This window comes from Chiroxiphia lanceolata, chromosome 5 (assembly GCF_009829145.1).
Source record: "Chiroxiphia lanceolata isolate bChiLan1 chromosome 5, bChiLan1.pri, whole genome shotgun sequence".
Classification (NCBI taxonomy): Eukaryota; Metazoa; Chordata; class Aves; order Passeriformes; family Pipridae; genus Chiroxiphia; species Chiroxiphia lanceolata.
Window position 1 is genome coordinate 19,097,841 of NC_045641.1, and position 21,391 is coordinate 19,119,231.

General features: G+C 43.5%; 1 protein-coding gene across 1 annotated transcript; it reads right to left on the reverse strand.

Moving 5' to 3' along the window:
- Window positions 1-13,775: 13,775 nt before the first annotated feature.
- Window positions 13,776-18,844, reverse strand: PIM3 (Pim-3 proto-oncogene, serine/threonine kinase). The gene is made up of 6 exons (XM_032689100.1): window positions 18,289-18,844; window positions 17,850-17,959; window positions 17,637-17,687; window positions 16,959-17,322; window positions 15,519-15,695; window positions 13,776-15,365 (listed from the first exon to the last, which is right to left on the reverse strand). The coding sequence occupies exons 1-6, from the start codon at window positions 18,368-18,370 to the stop codon at window positions 15,181-15,183; spliced, it is 969 nt and encodes a 322-aa protein (XP_032544991.1). The 5' UTR covers window positions 18,371-18,844; the 3' UTR covers window positions 13,776-15,180.
- Window positions 18,845-21,391: the final 2,547 nt, after the last annotated feature.

Below are 21,391 nucleotides of genomic sequence, written 5' to 3' on the forward strand. Positions count from 1 at the left end.
CTGAAGTCTCATTCAGTGCTGGCTGCTTATGCACTGTCACTGTCTAGACACGGCTCTTGAGAGGAGCTGGGAGTCACTTCCCTGAGCAGAGCACAGGTGGGGGTGCTGCTGCTGCTTGGAGACCCAATCTCACTTCCTTCCTAAATGCTCTGTGGTCTCTCAGCCTAATTGCACTTGAAGCAATGAAACTGATGTGTTCCATGTGACATGTGCAGGGAACTAATTGAATTTTTTTGATGAAATTTCTCTAAGTACCGAACAGATATGCAGGGATTTATTTTCTTCCTTTCTTTCTTTTTAACATTTAATAACTTGTAATCATCGTCATTTTTCTTGGCTTTGAGCATCTAATGTTAAAATTCCACTGCGGCTATTTGGCTAACAGCTAAGAAGTCTAAAATTAATGTGTGACCTTGACATTCAGAGACCTACTGCAAATGCAGATGAAAGGGTTGGAAGAATATATTCCCAGCCTTTTTCCTTTTTTTCTTTTTTTTTTTTTTAATAATACATACAGGGTTTCTATTCATTGAGAGTCAGAAAGAGATGACAACTTTCTTTTCCAGGTTTCTACAATAACATTAAGTAAGTAAAGGCAGCAACAGTAGTAACAATATTAAGAAGAGGACAAAGGACATTGTTTTTAGAAATTAATTGTTGAAATTTCATTGATTGTTGATGAAATCAGCCTCTCCATTGCTAGTATTATGTTTTTTGGCAAACACTGTAACTGCTTGCAAACTGTTTACTCACAGTCAGAAATACAGCTCAAATAGTACTCAAACTAGTTTGGAAAACTGAAAAGGAATTAGATGTGGGTGTATTTGTTGGGGTCAAGCAGTAGAGAATGACAGAGACTGAGAGAAAAAGGATATTTGGGTAGAGTTCTCCCAAATTTTCCCAAACAGGAAGAGGAGTTCAAGAGGGAAAGGGATGAGACAGGACAAGGTGAGCACGGCATGGAAAAGGACAACCTGGGACATACTTTTTAAAGGCCAAATGCATGCTAGGAATTAAATGTGTGTGTGTGTGTGTGTGTGTGTGTGTGTGTGTGTGTGTGTGTGTGTGTAATATCTGTCCTTCATGAAAACAAAAGCAAATAAATGTCCCTGCCTCTTATGTTGTCTCATAGGTTGTCTACGTACTTTCCCAAGGAAACCGGAGTCAGAATTTTTGCACACCTTTTCTCTTACTAGTAACAAGACCTGATAGATCCCTTTGCCACTGCAGTTATCCAAAGTTCTCTCCCTTCTCCTTGTCTGACCTGAGAGGGATCAGTGGTTCCTTCTCTTTTCAGATTCAATGGTTCCTTCTCTTTTCAGGCAGAGAGGCATGTGGAGAAGAAAGGGAGGATGGAAAGGGAGGACTGAACCTTTCCACTGCCCCTTGGGTGTTCTCTGGGAGCAGAGATTGTAGGATCTGGGGTCTCTGGTACACTGAAATTGCCTGACTGTTCCTCTCTGTTACCATGGTAATGATATCTATGACATAGTTTTATGATGTAAACAACTACCAAGCTTCACTGTGGTAGCTACTAAGAGCTGACAGGATCACAGACTGTAAGCACCTGGCCCCAGATAAGGGAGGATGAGGATCCATCAAAGTGAGTGTAGCCCTTTACACCTCTCAGTTCTATATTGTCTTCTCCCTGCATTCATCCCCACGAGGTGTTTTCATTAATGAGAATCTCCTGATGAGAAGATTGGAGCATTTAACACCTAACCAAAGAAGTGCTGATTTCTTTCAGACTAGGTGCTCTGCAGTAGTACATAAGGGCTTCGGTTGCCTTAAAATTGGCATGACTCCTCAAGGTGCTGGAGAGAAGAGTGAGTTACTGGAAACTCCTCCCTTTCATTTTCATTGTTGGAGCCTTGCCTATCTTAACTGTCTGGAAAGGCTCAAGGTCCCACGATGTAAACGAAATCTGTGTTAACAAAATCATTTGCCATGAAGCTCTCAAGATAAAGAGATTTTTGACCTTAACAGTTTAAAAGATAGTGAATCCTTTTGAGGAAAATTACAGCTTGTTGTTAATGTTAAGGACCAAGCACTTGATTTCCATGTGTCTTCACACTTGTACCTGAAAGGAGCTCTACTGAATTAATAATATACTAATGAGCTCTGTTTCATTAATATCACAAGTTAAAGAAAAAAAAATAAATCAAGGGACTTTATCTAATCTCCCTGAAACCTGTCTAATCTAGGACAATCTGTCCTTGGTCTCCAAGTCTAGACAGAACTTTAGATAGTGATATTATGTGCTATTAGTGCTTAAAATCTTTGCAGTACTGATCCCTAAACCCTTGATGAAAGGACTTTTCCAAGACATCATCTTTGTGCATTGTCACGCCGTCAATGTTCCTCACCCTGTCACTGGCAGTGTGAGATCATGTGATTCTCACTTACCTTATGAGCTTTTCTGCTGATGGTCAGTCTTTCCTTTCTTTGAGAGAACAAGGAGAGATAGATACATAATCTTTCTTTTGATATGTCACAGGGCAGAAACGTTACAGTCAAACTTCAGGTCTCCCCCACGCCCAATAGCTCATGAAGTTAACATAGTTAAAGCAGACATATGCCTTTGCCTTTGCTTCTGCATCTGCCCACTTGGTAGTTTTTTAACAGTTCATTATACAGGCCTTTCCAAGTCCTTTGGAGATGGTCCAAAGAAAGTCTGGGAAGACTCTTACTCCGATCTGCTTGTGCTGTGTACAACACATAGTCATTTCTGCATTCCCTGAACTTGATTGATTTCAAGCCAAAGGAATGTAACTGCTTGCCTCCAGCTAACTGATTTTTCTGAAAGTCAAGTTTGCTTTCATTATGTTAACACTTCCCTTGACAACAACATTAATTTCAAAAGTCAAAATAAGCAAGACCTGAGATCTTCTCTTTCTTTCTCTCCAGCTTGTCAAGCTAACTGCTGGTAAAGTGAAGACATACTGGTAACAGTGAAAATAGCAATGGATAAAGAGTCAAAGGGGGAACCTGACAATGTGGTATGGTTTGATTTTCATTTTAAGAAGGGTAGATATAGAAGAAAACAACACAGAATTCATATGCCTGAGAAACAGTAGTTTTTAGAAGACATTTGAATTAATAATAAACCCTTTGCTCCAATAGGAACATGTATGCTTCATAGGCAACTGTGTGGTAGACTAGAGAGTTTGCTACATACAACACTAGCATACTGACCTACTGAAGCTAGGAACATAAAGTGAGGCAGTGAAAGATCTCCTCTAACAGCTCCATTCTGCCAGGGCAGTCTATTATGTAGCTTGAAAGAAAGGCCTACCTTAAACACCTACTTTTATCAATGTTTTCTGCTTTGGTGTGTCTTCTGTTTTAGCAGACCAGCTGTGGCTGATGCAGTTTCCTGTTAGAATTGATATGGTTGCTCTGACTAGATTTTTTTTTGCCAGTAAAGAGGAGATGAGATCAGCTACCAACTATGACTAAGTCTTGTAGCTATCAAGAGATAAAAATAGAGTAATGTGTACATGCCTGAAGTAAAAATAAGGTACCAGTGCATGTTGCAAAGGTGAGTTGGTTCCACTGGCTGCTTTTCTCCAGGGGTATCCTATGTTATAAGTTGATGCAGATGGTTATTGGGCAGATTGGGGCCATTCGGCAACACCTAGCAGCAATATCTAGCAACATCTAGCATCTGTTCACCTAGCAATGTCAGAATAAGGGGGCAGTTGCCTCTAAAAGCCACTTACATACTAATCCACTCAACTGTTTTCTGCTTGTACATCTAGGGATGAGGCAGGATCAGACTCTAGCCATGACATCACATAATCCTCCTTCTGTAGTGACACCCTTGCATAATATAGAAGAATATTTGCAGTGTAAGGGTCATGTGTCACGGCAGCACAGGGAGTCACAAGTGGCATGATTGTCAAGGAGTTTTTAAACCAGTGTGACTGGCATGGAGCCTTACACATATCTGTCATATGGCCTTGTAAGACATTTGGAAAGCCCTAAGCAAGGCTGTTCCCAGATGTAAGGTCACCGTCACACAACAATAGTGTCCCTGTGAGGTGCTCCAGGAGGCAGTCATCACATTTGACCATTAGATTATCAAAGTGGATGTTGTAACAACATAGTGTTGAGTTTGAAAGGAAATTGTTTTCATATCTGAGCCAAGAAAAATTTTCCAGTAACAGCAGGAAGATTCAACTTGGATGCCTACAAAGTATTACAAGTTAATAATGCTAGGCAGAGGGCCAGTGGAAATAGATGGTATTTGTTTTTAAAAAATATATTCATCCTTTTCCCCTTACACTTTGCCTACTGTTTGTCTTTCTGGACTGCAAGTGCTTCAGAGTAAAGCTGTGTGCCTGAGATAAGTCATATTACTTACTCAATCAGTGCCCGCTAATGATAAATAGGAATCATATAAAACATTAATACCTTTTTACCCATGTCTGCATCTGGCTCTCAGTGAGGTACTGTACTTGTTGCTGCTACATCTGACCATATGTTCTGAGTGTAATCCCTTTAATATCGTCACAGCAGCAATACACCTGGGACATGAAAGCTGTTAGCAAATAGCTGATGTCAGGGCTGGAGGCAAGAGACAGAGAAACCAAGAAAGTCAAGAGATATGTGAAACTAAAGGGCTTGTTGTAAAAATGGTAAAGAATGGTGAAGAAACAAGAAATCCACATAGCCAAAGGTGAACCCTGGGCCGAGGAACATGCAGGGACAGAGCAAAACTTTTCGAGCTTCGTAATAGTGAGATTCTACAACACACAACAAGCAGCAGACATAGTGATGAGGTTCCCCTGTTGCCAGTTGGTCCAAGAAGCCAACTCTTAATCTTGGTTTTGTCCAAATGACTGGCTGTTGTTGAGTCATCTTGATGGATACAGCAGCATCTGTTGCACTCTGGCAAGACCAGGGGCCTATACGACATTCTTCCCAGAAAACAGTAATGAGATATGCACCTCTTACATGTTCCTACATAACGATGATGCAGCAGGACGCTGATATATTTAAGAAGCCATTGGAAACAAGTAGTGTTTTGCAAGCCTTTGCATCTCACTGTAATAATAAAAAGTGATCTGTCATTGTCATTTTACTGCATTTTTCCTTCTGAATCTTAAAGGAATGTTACACCAGGGCATTCAGGTTTCATCAGCTTTGAATAAGTTGCTGTAGTTACCTCCCTACAAATGGTAAATATATACAAAATCGCTTTTTAAAAAAATCAGTATTGTCATAAAGATTCAAGCAGGAATGATTGTACAAACTTCTAGTGCCCATATCATTCACAAGACCAGGCTACCACAATGAATCTGAAAATCTGTGAAGCAATTTTTTTCCTCCTTAGTGTTCTTCACTTTCCAGTTTTAAGCCCATTCAGTTTCATTAGTATTCCTTCACTGTGCTGTCAGTCTGCATTATGGTAGAAGTTTGGAAGACCTTCAGTAAAAGAATACTTGACTGTGCTACAACCCTCACCCATTGTAGCTCCATTCAGTGCCCAGCAGAATGAATTTCTAAATGCCAGCATGTTACATGTAACTAACTTTTAATGAATCTTAGGATACAAGTCTAAACAGATGACTACTTTCTGATCTGCTATAGAAACAATATGTTTCGATTGAGGTTTAATAAAATTTTCACTCCTTGTACAAAAATGCATGGTGATTAACAGCTGACAAACCAACTCTAATAATTTCTGATGAAATGCTTTTGTTCAGTGTTTTCAGTCACTCTCTACAGGGAATTAATTACTGGAAGTGAAAAAAAATGAAAGTTCATACCAGTTAATATCCTTGAGAAAGTGAAAGGTAATCAACTATATAAATGACAGTGGCATATGCAGGCCAGCTTGTGGTCAAAATTTGTACAACATACCCCAGCCAGTTTTTGAGATGGTTATACTGAAACATGTGTATGTTGAAGATCTGTTGCAAGTAGCTGCTCCATAGTTTTAGGTAATCAGTGAGTAGCTGCATTCAGAAGAAGATGTCATTGTAACTTTTTTCCACTTTATTATTTTTAATGACATTTACCTATTTACAGTGGCCAGAAGCCTCAAAGCATAGGTTTACATGAGTCTTTAATATGGTAAATTGTTCTTTAAATAATCAAATCACCTTCTAAGGACCAATCTACATGGAAATATACATGAGAACCATCCATCAGGCTGCGGTAGGCACTGATCTAACCCCATTTAGCCCTGCTGAGACTGTTACAGATAAATTGGTATAACAGGTACTTCAACAAATGTTCCCACACAGACTTTGTATAAAACTAGTGAAAAAGGAGAAAATTAATGCCTTTTTATTGTCCATTATTCTCAAAGAGGTGTTAGTTGGAAAATTTACCTGGGAAACTTTATTTACAATGTTTGATTAATACCTTAGCTGAAGTCTGTGAATCGGCTCCTCTGAGTTGATTGCATTAACTTGTGTCAGTTAACACCTTTGTAAATGTTAATCTAGATACTTTATTTCAAGATACTTTCATTTCAACAAAAATGTTTGTGTACTTCTCTAGGTCTAAGCTACTGGCTATCAATTAACTTGAATTTTCACAGCCAGGAGTGCAGTACTGTGCAAAGTGCAGTGATCTTTCCCTGAAGAAAATCAGTCTGAGTCATTTGATGCCTTATCACAATGCTTGAAGTGTCTTCCATCTCAGTTTGTTTCCAGTGCCACGTAAACTTTGTACTGGCCATCCGCAAGAGCTGGGAGAACTTCATGTGCACCTCTGATAATCTTGTGTTCGTACAGGTATTCTTTATGATTTTCTAATATTGCTTTGATAATCATCATTTATGATGCTCAGTTCACAGTAGGCTTCAGCCAAACTAATCTATTCATTGGAGAAGACTTACTATAGGAGTTTGAAATATTAATAAATTATATAGTCATATATATGAACGTGTGCTACTCAAAATTCCCATTAAAGAAATTCAAAGTTTTCCAGAAGAACAGAAAAATTGGTCAGAAAGAGTGAATAATTTCAGGTCTCTTAATAACTTGGTTAAATGTTAAGTGATGTCAACAATATTACTTTGCTCTGTAGATGAGAAAGCTTTACGGTGGCAGTAAGATGTAGACAAAGGGTTCATATCATATATATATATATATTCATAATCAGTCAATGAAGTTTCTAAAGGACTGTGAAAACTGAGTGAAAAGGACCATTGGCACCAGTGCAGTTTTTGCCATATGAACCTTAGCTTTTAAAATAATATTAAATAATAAGAATGTAACTTAGTGTGTATTATCTGTTCTGCAACTGTGACTCACACATGTTCCCCCATCACCTATATGGGTAGGAGTTTGTTGCAGACCATAAAAGGAGTTGAGTCATGCCCTTAGTTGATGACATGGAAAGTCTGTTCAACAGAGGAAAAGAGAGGCATCAATTATTAACAACATTGTTATGAACCCTTTTTCACACTAACAGGCAATTGCATGAGAAAAAAAGACACTTGGTAAGTAACTCTTTGTGGTATTATCAAAAATTCCACCCAGGACTCAGATTTTGATATAATTCTTATGCTCTACTTTTCTTTCAAGCTACCTTGTCTTTGCTTTCCAAATAACTCATTTGCTATCTTACATAGAGGTGCAGCTATGACTTCCAAAAGGCAGAAGGGGAGTTTTTGGACAAGAACTGCAGAATTGGATCCTATGCCATCAAGAACATATTGGCTAGGAGTTGTCAGGGAAATTATGATCCTCAGCTGTTAGAGCTACTTGAGTGGATCACCTCAACAACCACTAGACCGGGGAATGGTGTATCTTTAAAATGCATTCAAAATTCACTGTTTACATAGGGACTGACCAAGATTTCCAAGATCAGTTGCTGAAGTTTTCATTTAAGTATGTTAGAATTCTACATATTAAACTATGAGTATTGGTAAAAGTATCCTAGAGATGACAGTGGAGTTCATGCCTGCTGAAGAGACTCAAAATTACAAAGAAATAGGGAAATTATAGGTCTTGAGCTAAAACATTAAATGCAATTACGATATATCAGCTCATTTACATTACGTTTTCTCACTGCAACTTATCTTTTCTTCATGTATATCAGTAAATTGTTTGATTGATTAACAATTCTGAAAGGTTTAATGTATTTTCTCATTTGCAAATGTACCTGTGAAGCTGGTTAAAAAGCAGGGCATACTGTTGAAATGTGTAAAAATAGTCATGAATTAAGTTCTCACCTGTATAGGATTCTAACCGACCTGAGTTCTTTCACTCCATCAGTAGTTGAGGTACTGTATATCTTTCAAGCAACTGCTCAGCACCTCATTTAAAGAAACACCTTTTAAAATAATTTGCACATAAGGTTAAAAATAGCAGGATTTGTCAATATTCCTTGGAAATTCTTTGTTGCAGATTCTTTGTTTTCAAATAGAAACTGGGGGGGTGTATGTTTGATGGTACTGCCTAGAGCAAATTTTGTTATTACACATATCCTTTCTTCAGCAGTAACATCTCTCTTCCACCATGCCCCAGACCCATGTGGTTGTGCATATTCCCTCAGTTACGCAGGGTTTCTATCAGACAGATGAATTTATTGATCTGAATATCAGTGCACCAGCAAAAGGAAGGGATAGTGTGCGGAACAATTTAGTTTATGCTGGCTTTGAGAAAAGGTCAGTAGCCTCATAGCCTCACCATCATGAGAAAGTCTGTCACCACTTCTATTGATTAGAATCTGCATTAAAAAGTGTTTTGCCAGTAGCAAAAGCAGTATCATCAATAAATTTTATATTGGATCAAGAAGCAGATGAATGTTGTGGACTGAAATATCTTTTTGTAACTTGAGAGTATTAGGCTGATGAAATTCAAAGTAATGTTAAATTAGCTGTAATTTTTAGATGATTTTTGAAAAATGCCTCTTTCTAAAAATGCTGATTTGCCATATTCCACAGTCTGTTTACTCTGATGTTCAGCTAGCCTTACAGATATAAAACTCTTTCTTACCACAGCTTAATCTGCCTTCCTGTGGATTAAGTTTGTTATCTATTTACATCTACCTGGACAGTAGACAATTTCCCTCTAAGCAGAGATTTGTTACACTTTTCTATGTTGATGTAAATCTTTATATTTTAAGGTTTTTGCTAGTACTTACACATTAAAAAAAAAAAACTAAAAATAACCCAGTCTCATCCTGACCCCAAAAAATGAAAAGAAAAAAAAAAAAGAAAAAAGAAAAAAGAAAAACCTTGCATGGAGTCTGAACATGGGAGCATTTACCCACAGTTAATGGACATCTTCCCTTAGGATGATCTTGAAAGAGACTGTTCCCTTTCATGACTCTATTAGGTTTGGAAACTTTTTGAAAAAAAAAAAAATATAGGGCATCCCCACTCCAAGGTTTTATAGCATATGCTTGTTAACATATTAATGTTTCAATTGGAATATACTGATATTTGATGCTTATATTTTCCTGTCCTAAAAAAGGGAAGTAGAAAAGTGGAGAGACAAGCTTCAACCCTGAAACCAGATCATTCATAATTGCCAAAATAAGTGTTTCAAGCGAAACTTTTTTATTTCTACAAAATAACATTTTTTCCAGTAGAACTTACATAAAAGAAAAAAAAAATCCAACTAGGTATTACACAGGCAATGATTCATAAAATGATAAAACATTTACTTCAAAATTCTCTATCAAAATACTTTGGTTTTAAATATAATTTCCTGGTATCTTTCCTTATTCCTGATTGGAGATTTAAAGTGACTGCTGAGTCATTAATAGTAAACAAAGAATCACATTGATCCACAAGTTACTCTGCTATCTGTGACTTAATTGTAATTTCCAGGTTTAACACAGACTCACCTGAGAAACAGTGCAAGTCAAAGTATGGGTCTCATTAATTCTCTTAGTGGACTAGTATAAGCAGCTTTTTACATAATGGTTTGTGTAGTCTATTAGCAGAGTATTAACTATAATAGATAACATTCTTACTAAGACCATATTAATTAAAGCTTAAACACAGCTAATCTGAGACCTATACTGAATTTATATTATTATGTAAGCATAATGTTTCCGTAGGCAGGTAATTTCCTTCATAGCATTTTAAGGAAAAGGAAATCCTAGCATCTGAGGTATAAACATACCGATTTTATCACATATTTAGAAACCACTTAACATTTCTTAAAACTTGAGTGTGCCGAGCTGTATTACAAATATTAGATTACGAGCAGTAAAGGATACAAAGATTGAATACCTTTGAAATTTATTGGACCAGAAGGGGTGGGATTGCAAGCAAAGAAAATGTCAGTAAGAATTTAATGAATGTATGTTACTGCTCCTCATTTTGCCTTGAGTTAGACCACAGTTCTGGAGTTCTCTAGAATCACTTCTCTTCAGCAAAAAAAAAGAACTGGTGTGTCTCTATACCCACATTTTTTTGTGATCACATAAATGCATGAGTTATAGGACAAACTCTCTCTGAAACTATTTAGGAATTCTGTCTAATGCGGATTTAAATTAATTTTTAGTTGTGTGGATTTGTGGCCTCCTTATCACTTTGTTCAGCAGTTCTGCAATATAACCAAAGCTTAGTATGTCTCTGGTAAGTCAGTTTCCTGAAGGAACTCCTTAGGCAAAAACATAATAATTTTTTAAATCACAGATAACCACAAAACTAAGTAATTACAAATTTACAAGCAGAAAAAATTTCGGTACAATATCAAAAACTGTATTACAATGAAACTAAAATGCCACCATCTTGACTTCTACTGCCAATTGTAGGATTACTGCTGTTAGTAGTAAAAATTCCGCTAATAATAGGCTGATAGGGCCACAATGTTCTGTTATCTAGTTACACCACTGAGAATTATTGCCCATCTGTATGTCAGAAGAAAAGTGCTTCTCATTGTGACTGAAATGAAGTGGAAGAATGAGGGCTAATATGCTCTCAAATGCTCGTGCCAAGAGTCATGTAGGTGACTAGGGGAACACTAGGCAGGTTACCGCTGTAACAGCAGATGCAGAGTTGACAGCCTTTTGAATTCATACTTTCCTCTCCCCTTTTTATTGAAAAGTTATTTTCATATCTGTAGTAATTTTTTTTACATTTTTTAGTGGTATCTTTTCAAACATTGTGGTATATTTAAGTATTAGCCATACTCACCAATATCTAAAAATATCAGCCAGTAGTGCTTTAACATCTCCCCAATTTATGCATCATTATTTTTGGAACATGTACTTTAATTTCACCAACAGAGGTCAGTAAACCACTGAGAGACAACCATAACTGTTTGGTGAGAACACACCCTCGTCAATCTTTCTAACATCCTTCTGATAGTTTTGTTCAAAGGGCTCTTGTTTGGCTGCTTCAGTAAATATAAGCTTAGTTAACAAAAAGGAAAAAAAAAGCGAGTGTATGCTTATGCATGCAGGAGAATGACCTTTATTAGGGATATCAATGACAAAACCCAATACATTGTTAAAGATCTTTCTGCATTAAAATGTATTAAAATATCTCTTATGAAGTCAGTAGCATACATATATACATATGATCATTAGTAAATCAATTTTTCAAGGTTAAAACAGGCTCTGATTTAAATGGTAGTGTTTTGAATGACCTGCTGAATTTTACTTTTCAAGCCCTGTGCTGTTGAAAACCAACCTAGTGAGGAAAGTATAAAGAGGAGGATCCCAGAGAAACATTTAATGCACAGGAGAAACCAAGAGCTGTCACCAACTTGCTCATTTTGGCAGAAACACTCAGCTAATGGAACCATATTAACACATCATTTTCCAACTTTCAACTGCAATGAAAAGCTATTTTTAAAAATCATTACTTTCGGTATATGGTGTTTCAGCCACATGGCTTCTATTAGTGTACAGGGGAGTTTCACAACGAAAGCTGCCTGTGCAGTACTGAAAGTGCACCTTTTATGTTGAGCTAATCCCAGAGGGGAGTCAGCACTCATGCCCGTGTCCTTTTGACCTTTATCCTTTTAATGCATTTTGCCTCAGTAGCAAAAGGTGAAAACCTAGTTTTTATGTTTCAAAACAGACCATTTCAACAGTGATTCTCTGTGAAGCTAAGGAAAGTAACATCGGCTCCTGTGGAAATGTTGAAAGTCCCTAGCTCAGCAATCAACAATAGCTTTACAAACGTGGTTTTAGAATCGCTTTTCTGGTAGCCCTTTGAAGCTCACCCGTGTGGCCTCGCTGCCATCTCTCTCTACAGCTGTGAACATGTGAAGCCATTGGAGTGGAAGATGTTAATTACTGTCAGCTACTGGAATTTCTCCAGGGACCACTTGTGGTTAGAAATGAGTTTCCCTAAAGAACTGCAGTAGGCGCTGGGATCATCTCTCCTGTAGTGCACCTGAATCCTCCCCTCTTAAGCAAAAGAAATCTCTCATTTCCAAGCAAAACTCAAAATATTCACTTTTAAGCATTCTTCTCTTAGGACATTGTGTGATTTTCCTAAGTAATCTTAACCATAGAATCTTTTACTTCTATGAATAGAGCTCCAATAGGGTTCTTCATGTATGTGGGAGTTTCTCAGGGACTAGGTTGAACATATGTACAGATTTTCATTAAAAACTGGAGAAGTAAGTCTAAAATGAAAAAGGAACAAAAGCAGAAAACATAGTAAACAAATTGATGGACACAACTGTGGGGTTTTTTCCCCCTAAATAGAGTAATTTGAACTTTTTTCTGCCAAGTAAAAGCTATGCACCTTCCCTCCATGTCATCAGATAACTGCACAGACCATAAATGATCTTTTTCCTTCAGCTTTACCTCCTGCTATTTATGGGCATTTTGAGTCTGAACTACTTAGCATCAGGAGCTTGATGTGATGTCAGTGAGATATTCCCCACAGGGAACCAAAATAATAGCAGATGAGCTAGCAGAAAGATCTCCAGAAAGGGAAATAACATAAACCCCACAGATGCTAAGCCTAGCCCTTTATCTGACAGCTACACAGCACCTTTAAGCACAAACACATCCTTAAATATACCTTGTGGTAAATATCCCTCTGTGGTAGTTAAATCTAGTAATCGCTACCACCCCCACAAAAAGACCAAGTCAGGTCAGTCTCTGGCTGCAGAGACACCAGGGATGAACTCGATAATCTGCAGGACTTGACTCCCAATGCGCTAAGACAAAGGTTGAGGACATTTCTCTTGCTCTTTGCAATAGATGAGAAGAGCGCATACTCCCCTGTACTTTATCAAGTGACACAGCAGTCTTTTCAGATAATCTAAGGGGGTTGAAGGGAAACAAGTCACCCTGCTCTCCAAGAATGCTGTCCCTTTCCTGCAAAGGCACAGGAAGTCCTCATCCACCCCCAGGAAGAAGGGGTAAACAGGAAGAAGGAAACTGAATGTAATGGGAAGTAAACATGTCAGCTGTGAAAACAGCAACCACCAGCAGCTATAGAAATCTTTCCTTGTTATACTTGACACTGGTATTTCAGTTATTCACAGTTTAAAGTCCCACAATTACAGGTCTATTCCCTTTAACATAGGCCATTAGTGCTGTTCTATTGTACTCCTTCTTCAGTCCAAAATCAAGTACAGTAATCAAGGAGTAGATACAGTAATCAAGGAGTAGATACAGTAATCAAGGAGTAGATACAATCCAGAGGAGGGATTGCTTAATTCTCCTAAAACAATCACTGTGTAATGGCATAGTCCATATACCTACTCAGGGTCAGCTGCTGCATACCTTTAACAGAGTAAGATGGTAACAGCGTGTTTGAGATGATAAAAGAGTGCTACCATCAAGAGTAACTGGATAGTTAAGATAAAAGCACACAAACACAGAACTGTTATATACAAAAAGTTTAATTGAAATACCTGTATAAAAAATATGATCTCCATACATTTCACACTGTTAAACAGAAGAAAAAAAATCCAAATCTAAGCTGCATAAATGCAACCAGATCACAGAAACACAGCTATTAAAATAAATTAAGGTTTATGACTCTGCCACTCTACCTTCCAGAGCCAATGCACGGAGACTGTACAATGTCAATAATTTAAAACCCTTCCAAACAGCATTACTTTACATTTCTGGTACAATAATACCAGACAAAAGGCATACTGACTAACTTTAGAAAGTCATTCTATTTCCCTTAAATTAAACTTTGTACAACAATTTCCCATCTTCCAACAAAAAACTGATAAAGTCAGAATTTTATTTTTTTTTTTTTTAACAAAAAGTTAACAGGAATGCAGAAAAAAGTGCCATGGGTAAACCACTAGAATTCCCATGGATAGAAGGAGGGGAAAGCACAGTGTTGAATAATTCTAACCAAATAAATTAACCAAATAAATAGCCACAGCTGAAAACTGTGGGAGGTTTTCTAAATTCCAAACAATAAATAATTGTATAGTACATGGGAAAAACCAAGTTTACATAAACACATTATACAGGTATGGAAAAAAAAAAAAAGTAAAAGTCCTTGAATATTGCATTGATTGTGCATTCATCATGCCCATACATACTTTAAGACTCGCAGGGTGACAAAAGGCCAGGGGGAGTTGAGAAAGGGGCTTCTCATGCCCAATGGTAGAGATGATAAAAGGAAACATGAATAAATGTTTCTGACAAAGAAGCCAATATACCTGTTCATATTTCTGTGCAGGCTATAGGAAATATTTTGAGCAGCAGAGGTGGGTTTGATTTGGAAAGGGCAGGGGGAGCAGAGTGAAATGTCTGTGTTCAAGTATTCCATCACCAGTGGATGGGACTACTTCATTCAATCACCGAACAGGTTCTCCAATGCATCATAGGAGCTGCTTCCTCCAGCACTGAGTCTAAAGGGAGCAAATTCCTATAATGAACTGGATCTTCTTTGGACATAGACAGCTCAAAAAAGAAAGTCCCACTGAAGCAGCTTTCAAAAAGGCACTCAAAAGCAAATAAAATCTAGTCCAGGCTCTATGAGAGCAAAAAAGTTTACCATGTATTCAAGAGGTCACTGCTTTCTTAATAAGGTCAGTCTTTGACTAAGTACTGGCCTGCAACTCCCAAACATCAGCGTTTCCAAAGGAAATCTCTCATTCCAAAGCAGAAACCAGCAAAGGGGGAAAATAAAATCAAGTCCCTCAGACAAAGATTCAACTACAGAATAATGAATGCATTTTTCTAGCCCCTCCTATGTATTGGCAGCAGCACTGTGGTCTTTCTGCTTGTAGCTCCCCTCCCAGTGCGAGGTCCTTAGTAATTTCACAGACTCTCATTACTTGAACTTGTGCTAGATACATCAGTATCAAGGGTCCGTAGCCTTATGTCACAGTCCTCAGACTTCACTACTTCAGATTTGTGCATCCATTGATGGTCAAAAATTTGCTCAAGTGTTGGTCTGTCTGAAGGCCTCAGTGAAAGGCACCATTTGATCAGCTGTTGACATTCTGTACGAAAAAAAAAGAAAGCTATGTTAGACTAAGAAAGTAAAAAAAGACAATCCCAAGCAATAAAAAATCCACCCATACACGTTCAAATGTACAGGACTATTTAAAAAACCCAAAAAAACCAAAAAACCACTTGACCCCTATAGAACTCACCAGGTGAAATTCTTCTCCTGAAGTATAACCGTCCCCTCAAGATCTCTTCATCTTGCTCAAAAGGGATGTCTCCACAAACCATATCATACAGCAGAACTCCCAGAGACCATACTGTTGCTGACCGCCCATGGTATCTGTGGTATCTAATCCACTCTGGAGGGCTGTATACTCTCGTTCCTGAAAGCAGTAAACAAAAAAAAAAAAATAGAGTAAAGGTTTAAAGTGCTTCCCCGTTGTTCAGCTCCTTCTGGTAGGCCTAAATTAAATTCATAAATTTGACATTTGGGAATTGAAAAAAAAAAAAAAAGAAGCTTTCAATTTTTTTACAAGCCAAAGCCATTAGTGGTGTAATTTCAGGTCATCTGCGGGGTTACACCATCAACAGACTTGGCCCATCCGGTTGTGCTATTTCGTTGCAAGGAATAACACAGCCCCATCAGCTGACTGTTTACTGAGGCAAGCTCCCTTTCACTGACCACGTGGCGTCTGCACCATCACACCAAAAATAGACACAAAAGGACAAAGGGGGCTGGCGGGGAGGAGGAGAGGGCGACAAGAAGGTGAAACTCAGGTCTGCTCGCATTACATGGAGCTAATCTGCTTTATCCAATTCCACAGGGCAGTAAACAAAATAGGGCCGCTTACGATTTCTGTGTTTTTAAGGCCCCCCTCGGGCTTCTATGCGGCAGTTTTTCCCAACCCGCCTCCCCACCCTTCCCCTCCCTCCGGTGCCCGCGGGCTCCTTGGATACCAAACAAAACGGGGAATTCGTGATGCCGAGGGTCACGTGCGGCAGGGCTTCGGGTTTCACAACAAACAGATGTGAGTGCGGCAGCTGGGGGCGGGGGAAACGGGGGGAGCGAGGCCCCGTTACATCAGTCACACTCCAAGGACTAGGGGAAATGCTCTCTCTGGTCACACACACTGGCTTATGTTTCGCTTTCCCACCCCTAAAGCATCGACCCCGGCCCTGAAATCTACATCAAGTCATTTTGAGGGAGCACACTTATCCCCATCGCTTTAAAATCTGCAATGCGGGATTTCCAGGACACTGCCGGAATGGGAAGGGGAGGCACCGCTCCGAGTTAAAAAAAGCACCGCATATAAAAACTGCATATCCACACATGGAAATATCCGACACTGGCAAAGCCTCCATGTAAACAGATCGCCCTCTAGGAAAAAAACCCGCTTTTTCCAAGACAGGGAAACAGAAACTGCTGCGTCACTGCATGGAATCTCTTTTTTCCTACGCAACTGAACACCCCTAAGCTGCTTCGGGTCCGCAGGTTTCCGTTACCGGTAGACCTGATATGAACCCCCGTGTCAGGGGCACTGCTCGCTGCTGCCAGGCATCGGGAACGTTCTAAACGGCGGTTCTAGGGCAGGCATCACCCCAGAAGGGGAGTAGGGGTCTGCCCTCGGCACAGGGAGGACACGTACCGTCGAAGTCGGTATAGACTGTGTCCTTGAGGAGGGCTCCCGAGCCGAAGTCGATGAGCTTCAGCTCGCCCGTGCGGAGGTCAACCAGCAGGTTCTCGTCCTTGATGTCCCGGTGCACCACGCCGCAGCCGTAGCAGTGGCGCACCGCCTCCAGCACCTGCCGGAAGAACCCGCGGGCCGTCTCCTCGTCCAGAGCGCCCTTCTCCGTGATGAAGTCGAACAGGTCCTTCACCAGCTCGGGCCGCTCCATGATGATCAGATAGCCGTCGGGTCGCTCGTACCAGTCCAGCAGTTTGATGACCCCTCTGAAGCCGGAGCCCACCTTCTTCAGGAGGACGATCTCCAGGGGCACCATGACGCCGCTCTGGGCAGAGAGAAGGGGGGCGCGGGTCAGCGGGGGGGCGGCGCGCCCCGGGGCGCCCCCTCGCTGAGGGGAGGGAGGTGGGGAGGGGCAGGAGGGAGGAGGGAGTGCATGGCGGGGAAGGAGGGCGCGGCCGACGGGCCCCCCTCCGCGGCTGCCGCAGTCCGAGGGGCGGGCGCGGCGCTGCGGCGGCGAACCCCCGCCAAATTCCCTCCCGACGCAGAGGCCGCGCCAGCGGGGCGGGCCCCGCCACCCACACAATGGCCCCGCCGCGGCGGAGCCCCGCGGCACCCCCGGAGTCCCCCCCGGGTACTTACAATCGTGCCCCACTCGGTCACCCGCTCCTTCACCACATGCTTCACGGCAACCTGCAGAGCGGGGAGAAAGGAGGCGCCGTGAGCGGTGGGGCGGGCTCAGCCGGCGCTCCGCCGCCGAAGGGCCGGGCCGGCCGCGCCCGCCGCTTCCCGCGCCCGCAGATTCCCGCGCCGCGATCCCGCCCGCCACCCCCGCCCGGGCGCCCCGCTCCTCACCGGCAGCCCGTCGGCGATCCTGCTCCCCGCGTACACGGTGCCGAAGCCCCCGCTGCCCAGTACGGAGCCCACCTGGTAGACTTTATCAAACGGCTCCTTCTCCACTTTCACTGGGGAAACGAGAGGGAAACACCCGCGTCAGTGTCCGCAGCCGTGCTGCGCCCAAAATTAAAAAAAAAAATAAAAATTAAGAAAAAAAGCCCACAAATGCTCTGCCCAGCGGACGCGTACTGTGCGCACTGCCCTAATTCTGACCAAGGCTTTTTTTTTAATATATTGTCTTCTTCAATTAAGAAAAAAAAAAGAAAAAAGAAAAAGAAAATAGAAGCCCCAAATGCAGCTCCTGGGGCTGCGAGATTCCGGCCCCGGCACCCTGGTAACGCGGGGCCGACCCGCGCCCACCGGCGCGGCTCTGGCAGGGGACACCCCAGCCCCGTACCTGGCTGGAGGATCTTCACAGGCAAGTGGTCCATACTGGGGCTGCAGATGTGCGCCAGCGAGCCGAACTTGGAGAGCAACATCTTCCGAGTGGGGGAAAACGGCGAGTCCCTGACGGTGGCTCCGCCGGCGTCCTCCCGGCTCAAGCGCTTGGCGCGGCTCTCCTCGCTCCGGAGCCGGCGGAGGGCGGCGGGCCGCCGATATCTTCTGCGCAGCTCCTTCTTCGGTCGGGAGCGGGCACCGACGGAGTCCTGTGGGGGGGTGGGGGGGGTGGTCCCCGCCGGCAGCAATCCAGGCGCCGGTCGCACCAAGTCCTCGGGAAAAACGCAGTCAGCGACCGCGCCGCTCCCGCGCTCCCTCTTCCACCGGGCGAGAGCCGCTCGGGGCGCAGGCAGGCGCAGCCAGAAGTAGAGCCCTCCTCGGAGGCAGGCGAGTCCGGGGGGTGCGGGGCCGCGCGTGGAGCCCGCCCCTGCGGGGGCCGCGGTGGCAGGCGCGGGCTGGGCGCCGCAGTAGAGCCGTGGCGGGCGCAGGACCGACCGCGCCGCCGCCGAGCTGCCCGCGCGCTTCTGAGCCGGCGGCGCCGCCGAGCCGCCTCTTAACTCCCAATATTTTGGTGCGGGCACAGTGCGGCGAGCGCGCCAAGGATATCCCTCCGCGGGGGAGGGGAGGGGGGAACACCTCTCCCCACCGCCCCCGCCGCCCCCTCCCCTCCGCGCCGGGGCGCCCGCGGGGCGGCGGCCGCGACTGCAGCGTCCCGTACCCGCCCCACCGCGCGGGTGGGCGCGGGGAGGGCGGGGGGCTGGGAACTACTTGTTTGTAGTAAGCGGCGCGCAGAGTTACACCCTGTCTGAGAGGGAACGCATCACACATTAGCGGCGAATAAAAAAAAAAAAAAAAAAAAAGGACGGGGCGGGGGGAGATCCTTCGGCGTGCGTTAGCGCCGCGCGCGGCCAATCGCCGCGTGCCCTTTCAAAGGGCTCCCGGTGCGGCCAATGGGGAGCACCCTCATTTGCATGCGGCGGCGCGCGGCCGGGCGGTGGCAGGGCGGGAATGCCGCGAATGCCGCGGCGCCGAGCCCGCCCCGCCCCGCCCCGGGCTGCGGGAAGGTCGCTGCGAGCCGAGCCGGGTTGGGTTAGAGTGCCGCGGCCGGGGCTGCGCGGGGGCGGGACGCCAACAGAGCCGGGGCACGGTGGCTCCGCGGAGCCGGCCTATAGTGTGCGTAGCCCAGACGCGGCGGTTCAGCCACCGATGCTCCCCAGTTAGCACGCGGCGCTCCCCCGCCCTCCGCGGCGGTTCCCCCTCCCCGGCGCTGCCCTCTCGGCTCGGCGCAGCCCGGCGCCGTGCCAGAGCGGGGGGACGCCGGCGCCTGCCCTCCGTGCCTGCCTCCGTCAGTCACCTCCCCTGTGCGGAAGCCCCGCGGGGCCGGTGCGGCGCGACGGCGGGCGCCGCAGCTCCGGCGGCGCGACTCGGCTCGGAGGAGCTCAGGGCTTCTCTCCGCTCCCCGTCCCGACGAGGCGCCGCGTCGGGAGAGGGCACGGAGCTGCTCCGCTCCCCGGCGCTGCCGTCTCCGTCCTGCCCGCCCCGCCCCGCAGGGGGCGCTGGATCAACAGGAATGGCGGCGCGGGCGCGTTGCGCCCGGTCCCGTAACGGCGGTCGGGCCCCCGCTGCTGCTGGGGGAGACCGAGGCAGTTGGGGGAGCCCAGGGGAAGAGGGAAGCCCGGGGACATCTGGAGGATCTTGGCGAGCGTCTGTCCAGCAAAGCCGTGGGCCGCTGCTTAGACATTGAGTGCGGTCCTGGGCGGGCAACAATATCTCAGTCTCAAGCAACTACTGAGAGCCCGGCCCAGACGCGAGTGAGCGCAGGGAAGGCGCTCAGCCGGGGAGCACCACGACGTCTGCAGACAGCCACCCCTGTCACACACACCGCGGGCCAGGTGCACAACAGGAAAAAAATGCAGATATCGGTGCTTCACGGGGATCCCCAACGTGAGGGTGTTTTTGGACAAGCACTTGGCAGCCCTTCCCACCCTGAGCCTTGCAGTTGGCATTGCCTGATAATAGTAATGCTGTAATCTCAGGCAGTCGTACCCATAAACAAAGCAAGGACTTCTAGGGAGAGGTAATTTCTTTTATTAGATTAGACCAGCTGATGTAAAGGTCAAGTTTTCAGGCGCGATTTCAACCCTTCATGTCCCAGAATGTAGTTTTTGAAGCTAGATCAGTTGGACTATGAAAGGTACCACCCCTCGTGTGGACCATGGCATCTGCAAAGGCTCCAAAATAAGTCATGGAGTTTATTGAGCAGCTGAAGAATTCAGGAGCTTTCATGTTTATGAATTAATTTATTTTTTTTAAAGCTAATGATTTGGATTTATCAGATAAAGCAATAAGAAAGCTTCTTTTTTATATATTATTATTTTTATTTGCATTACATATCCTGCCTTTTGGCTGTCTTAAATCACATTAAATAAGTTTTTAGCAAATTTCTCCCGGTAGTGGTATAGGCATGCTGTACTTATGTTTAATTGCTGCTGAAATGTAAACAACTACAAAGAGTAGATTTCATGATCTCACAGTACATGTTCCAGGCTTCTTTTAAAATATTTAGCTGTATCTGCCTTTTGCTGTAACCCTTGTCAGTGGCTTGTTATGAGTATTGTTTTAAATGGAGAGGAAGTATTTCTCACTTCCAAAATGAAATCTCAAGTTATTGAAATAGAAAATATTTTTAAGTAGAGAGAACTGGCACGAAATAATAATATGTGCAAGTGCTAATTATTTAGGGAGTTAACACTGGAAGTTGATATTAATTACTACTTTTTTACATGGCAAAACATGAAAAATCATGCATATATCCTAGTGTGCAAATATAAAAACATTGAGCCTTTTCATTCCAACTATATTTGGAATATCTTAAATGAATCTTTGTGTTGCCAATCTGTAGTAAATCAGTCATACACTTGCTTTGAACCCGTTCAGGAAAATGATACAGTTCCCTCAAAATCCTGTTGAGTTTAAGCTACATCTTCTTCAGCTGTGTCAACTGTAATATTTTGAGTCAAAAGAATGTGGCATACTTTTACACATCTACATTTGTAGCAAAA

Excerpts from the sequence above, each read along its gene's own strand:
- PIM3 (XM_032689100.1), bottom strand. The coding sequence starts at position 18,370 with ATGTTGCTCTCCAAGTTCGGCTCGCTGGCGCACATCTGCAGCCCCAGT. Across the intron at positions 17,960-18,288 it reads TGTGAAGATCCTCCAGCCAG|TGAAAGTGGAGAAGGAGCCG; the intron begins GTACGGGGCTGG and ends TCGTTTCCCCAG. Across the intron at positions 17,323-17,636 it reads TGACCGAGTGGGGCACGATT|AGCGGCGTCATGGTGCCCCT; the intron begins GTAAGTACCCGG and ends CTCTCTGCCCAG.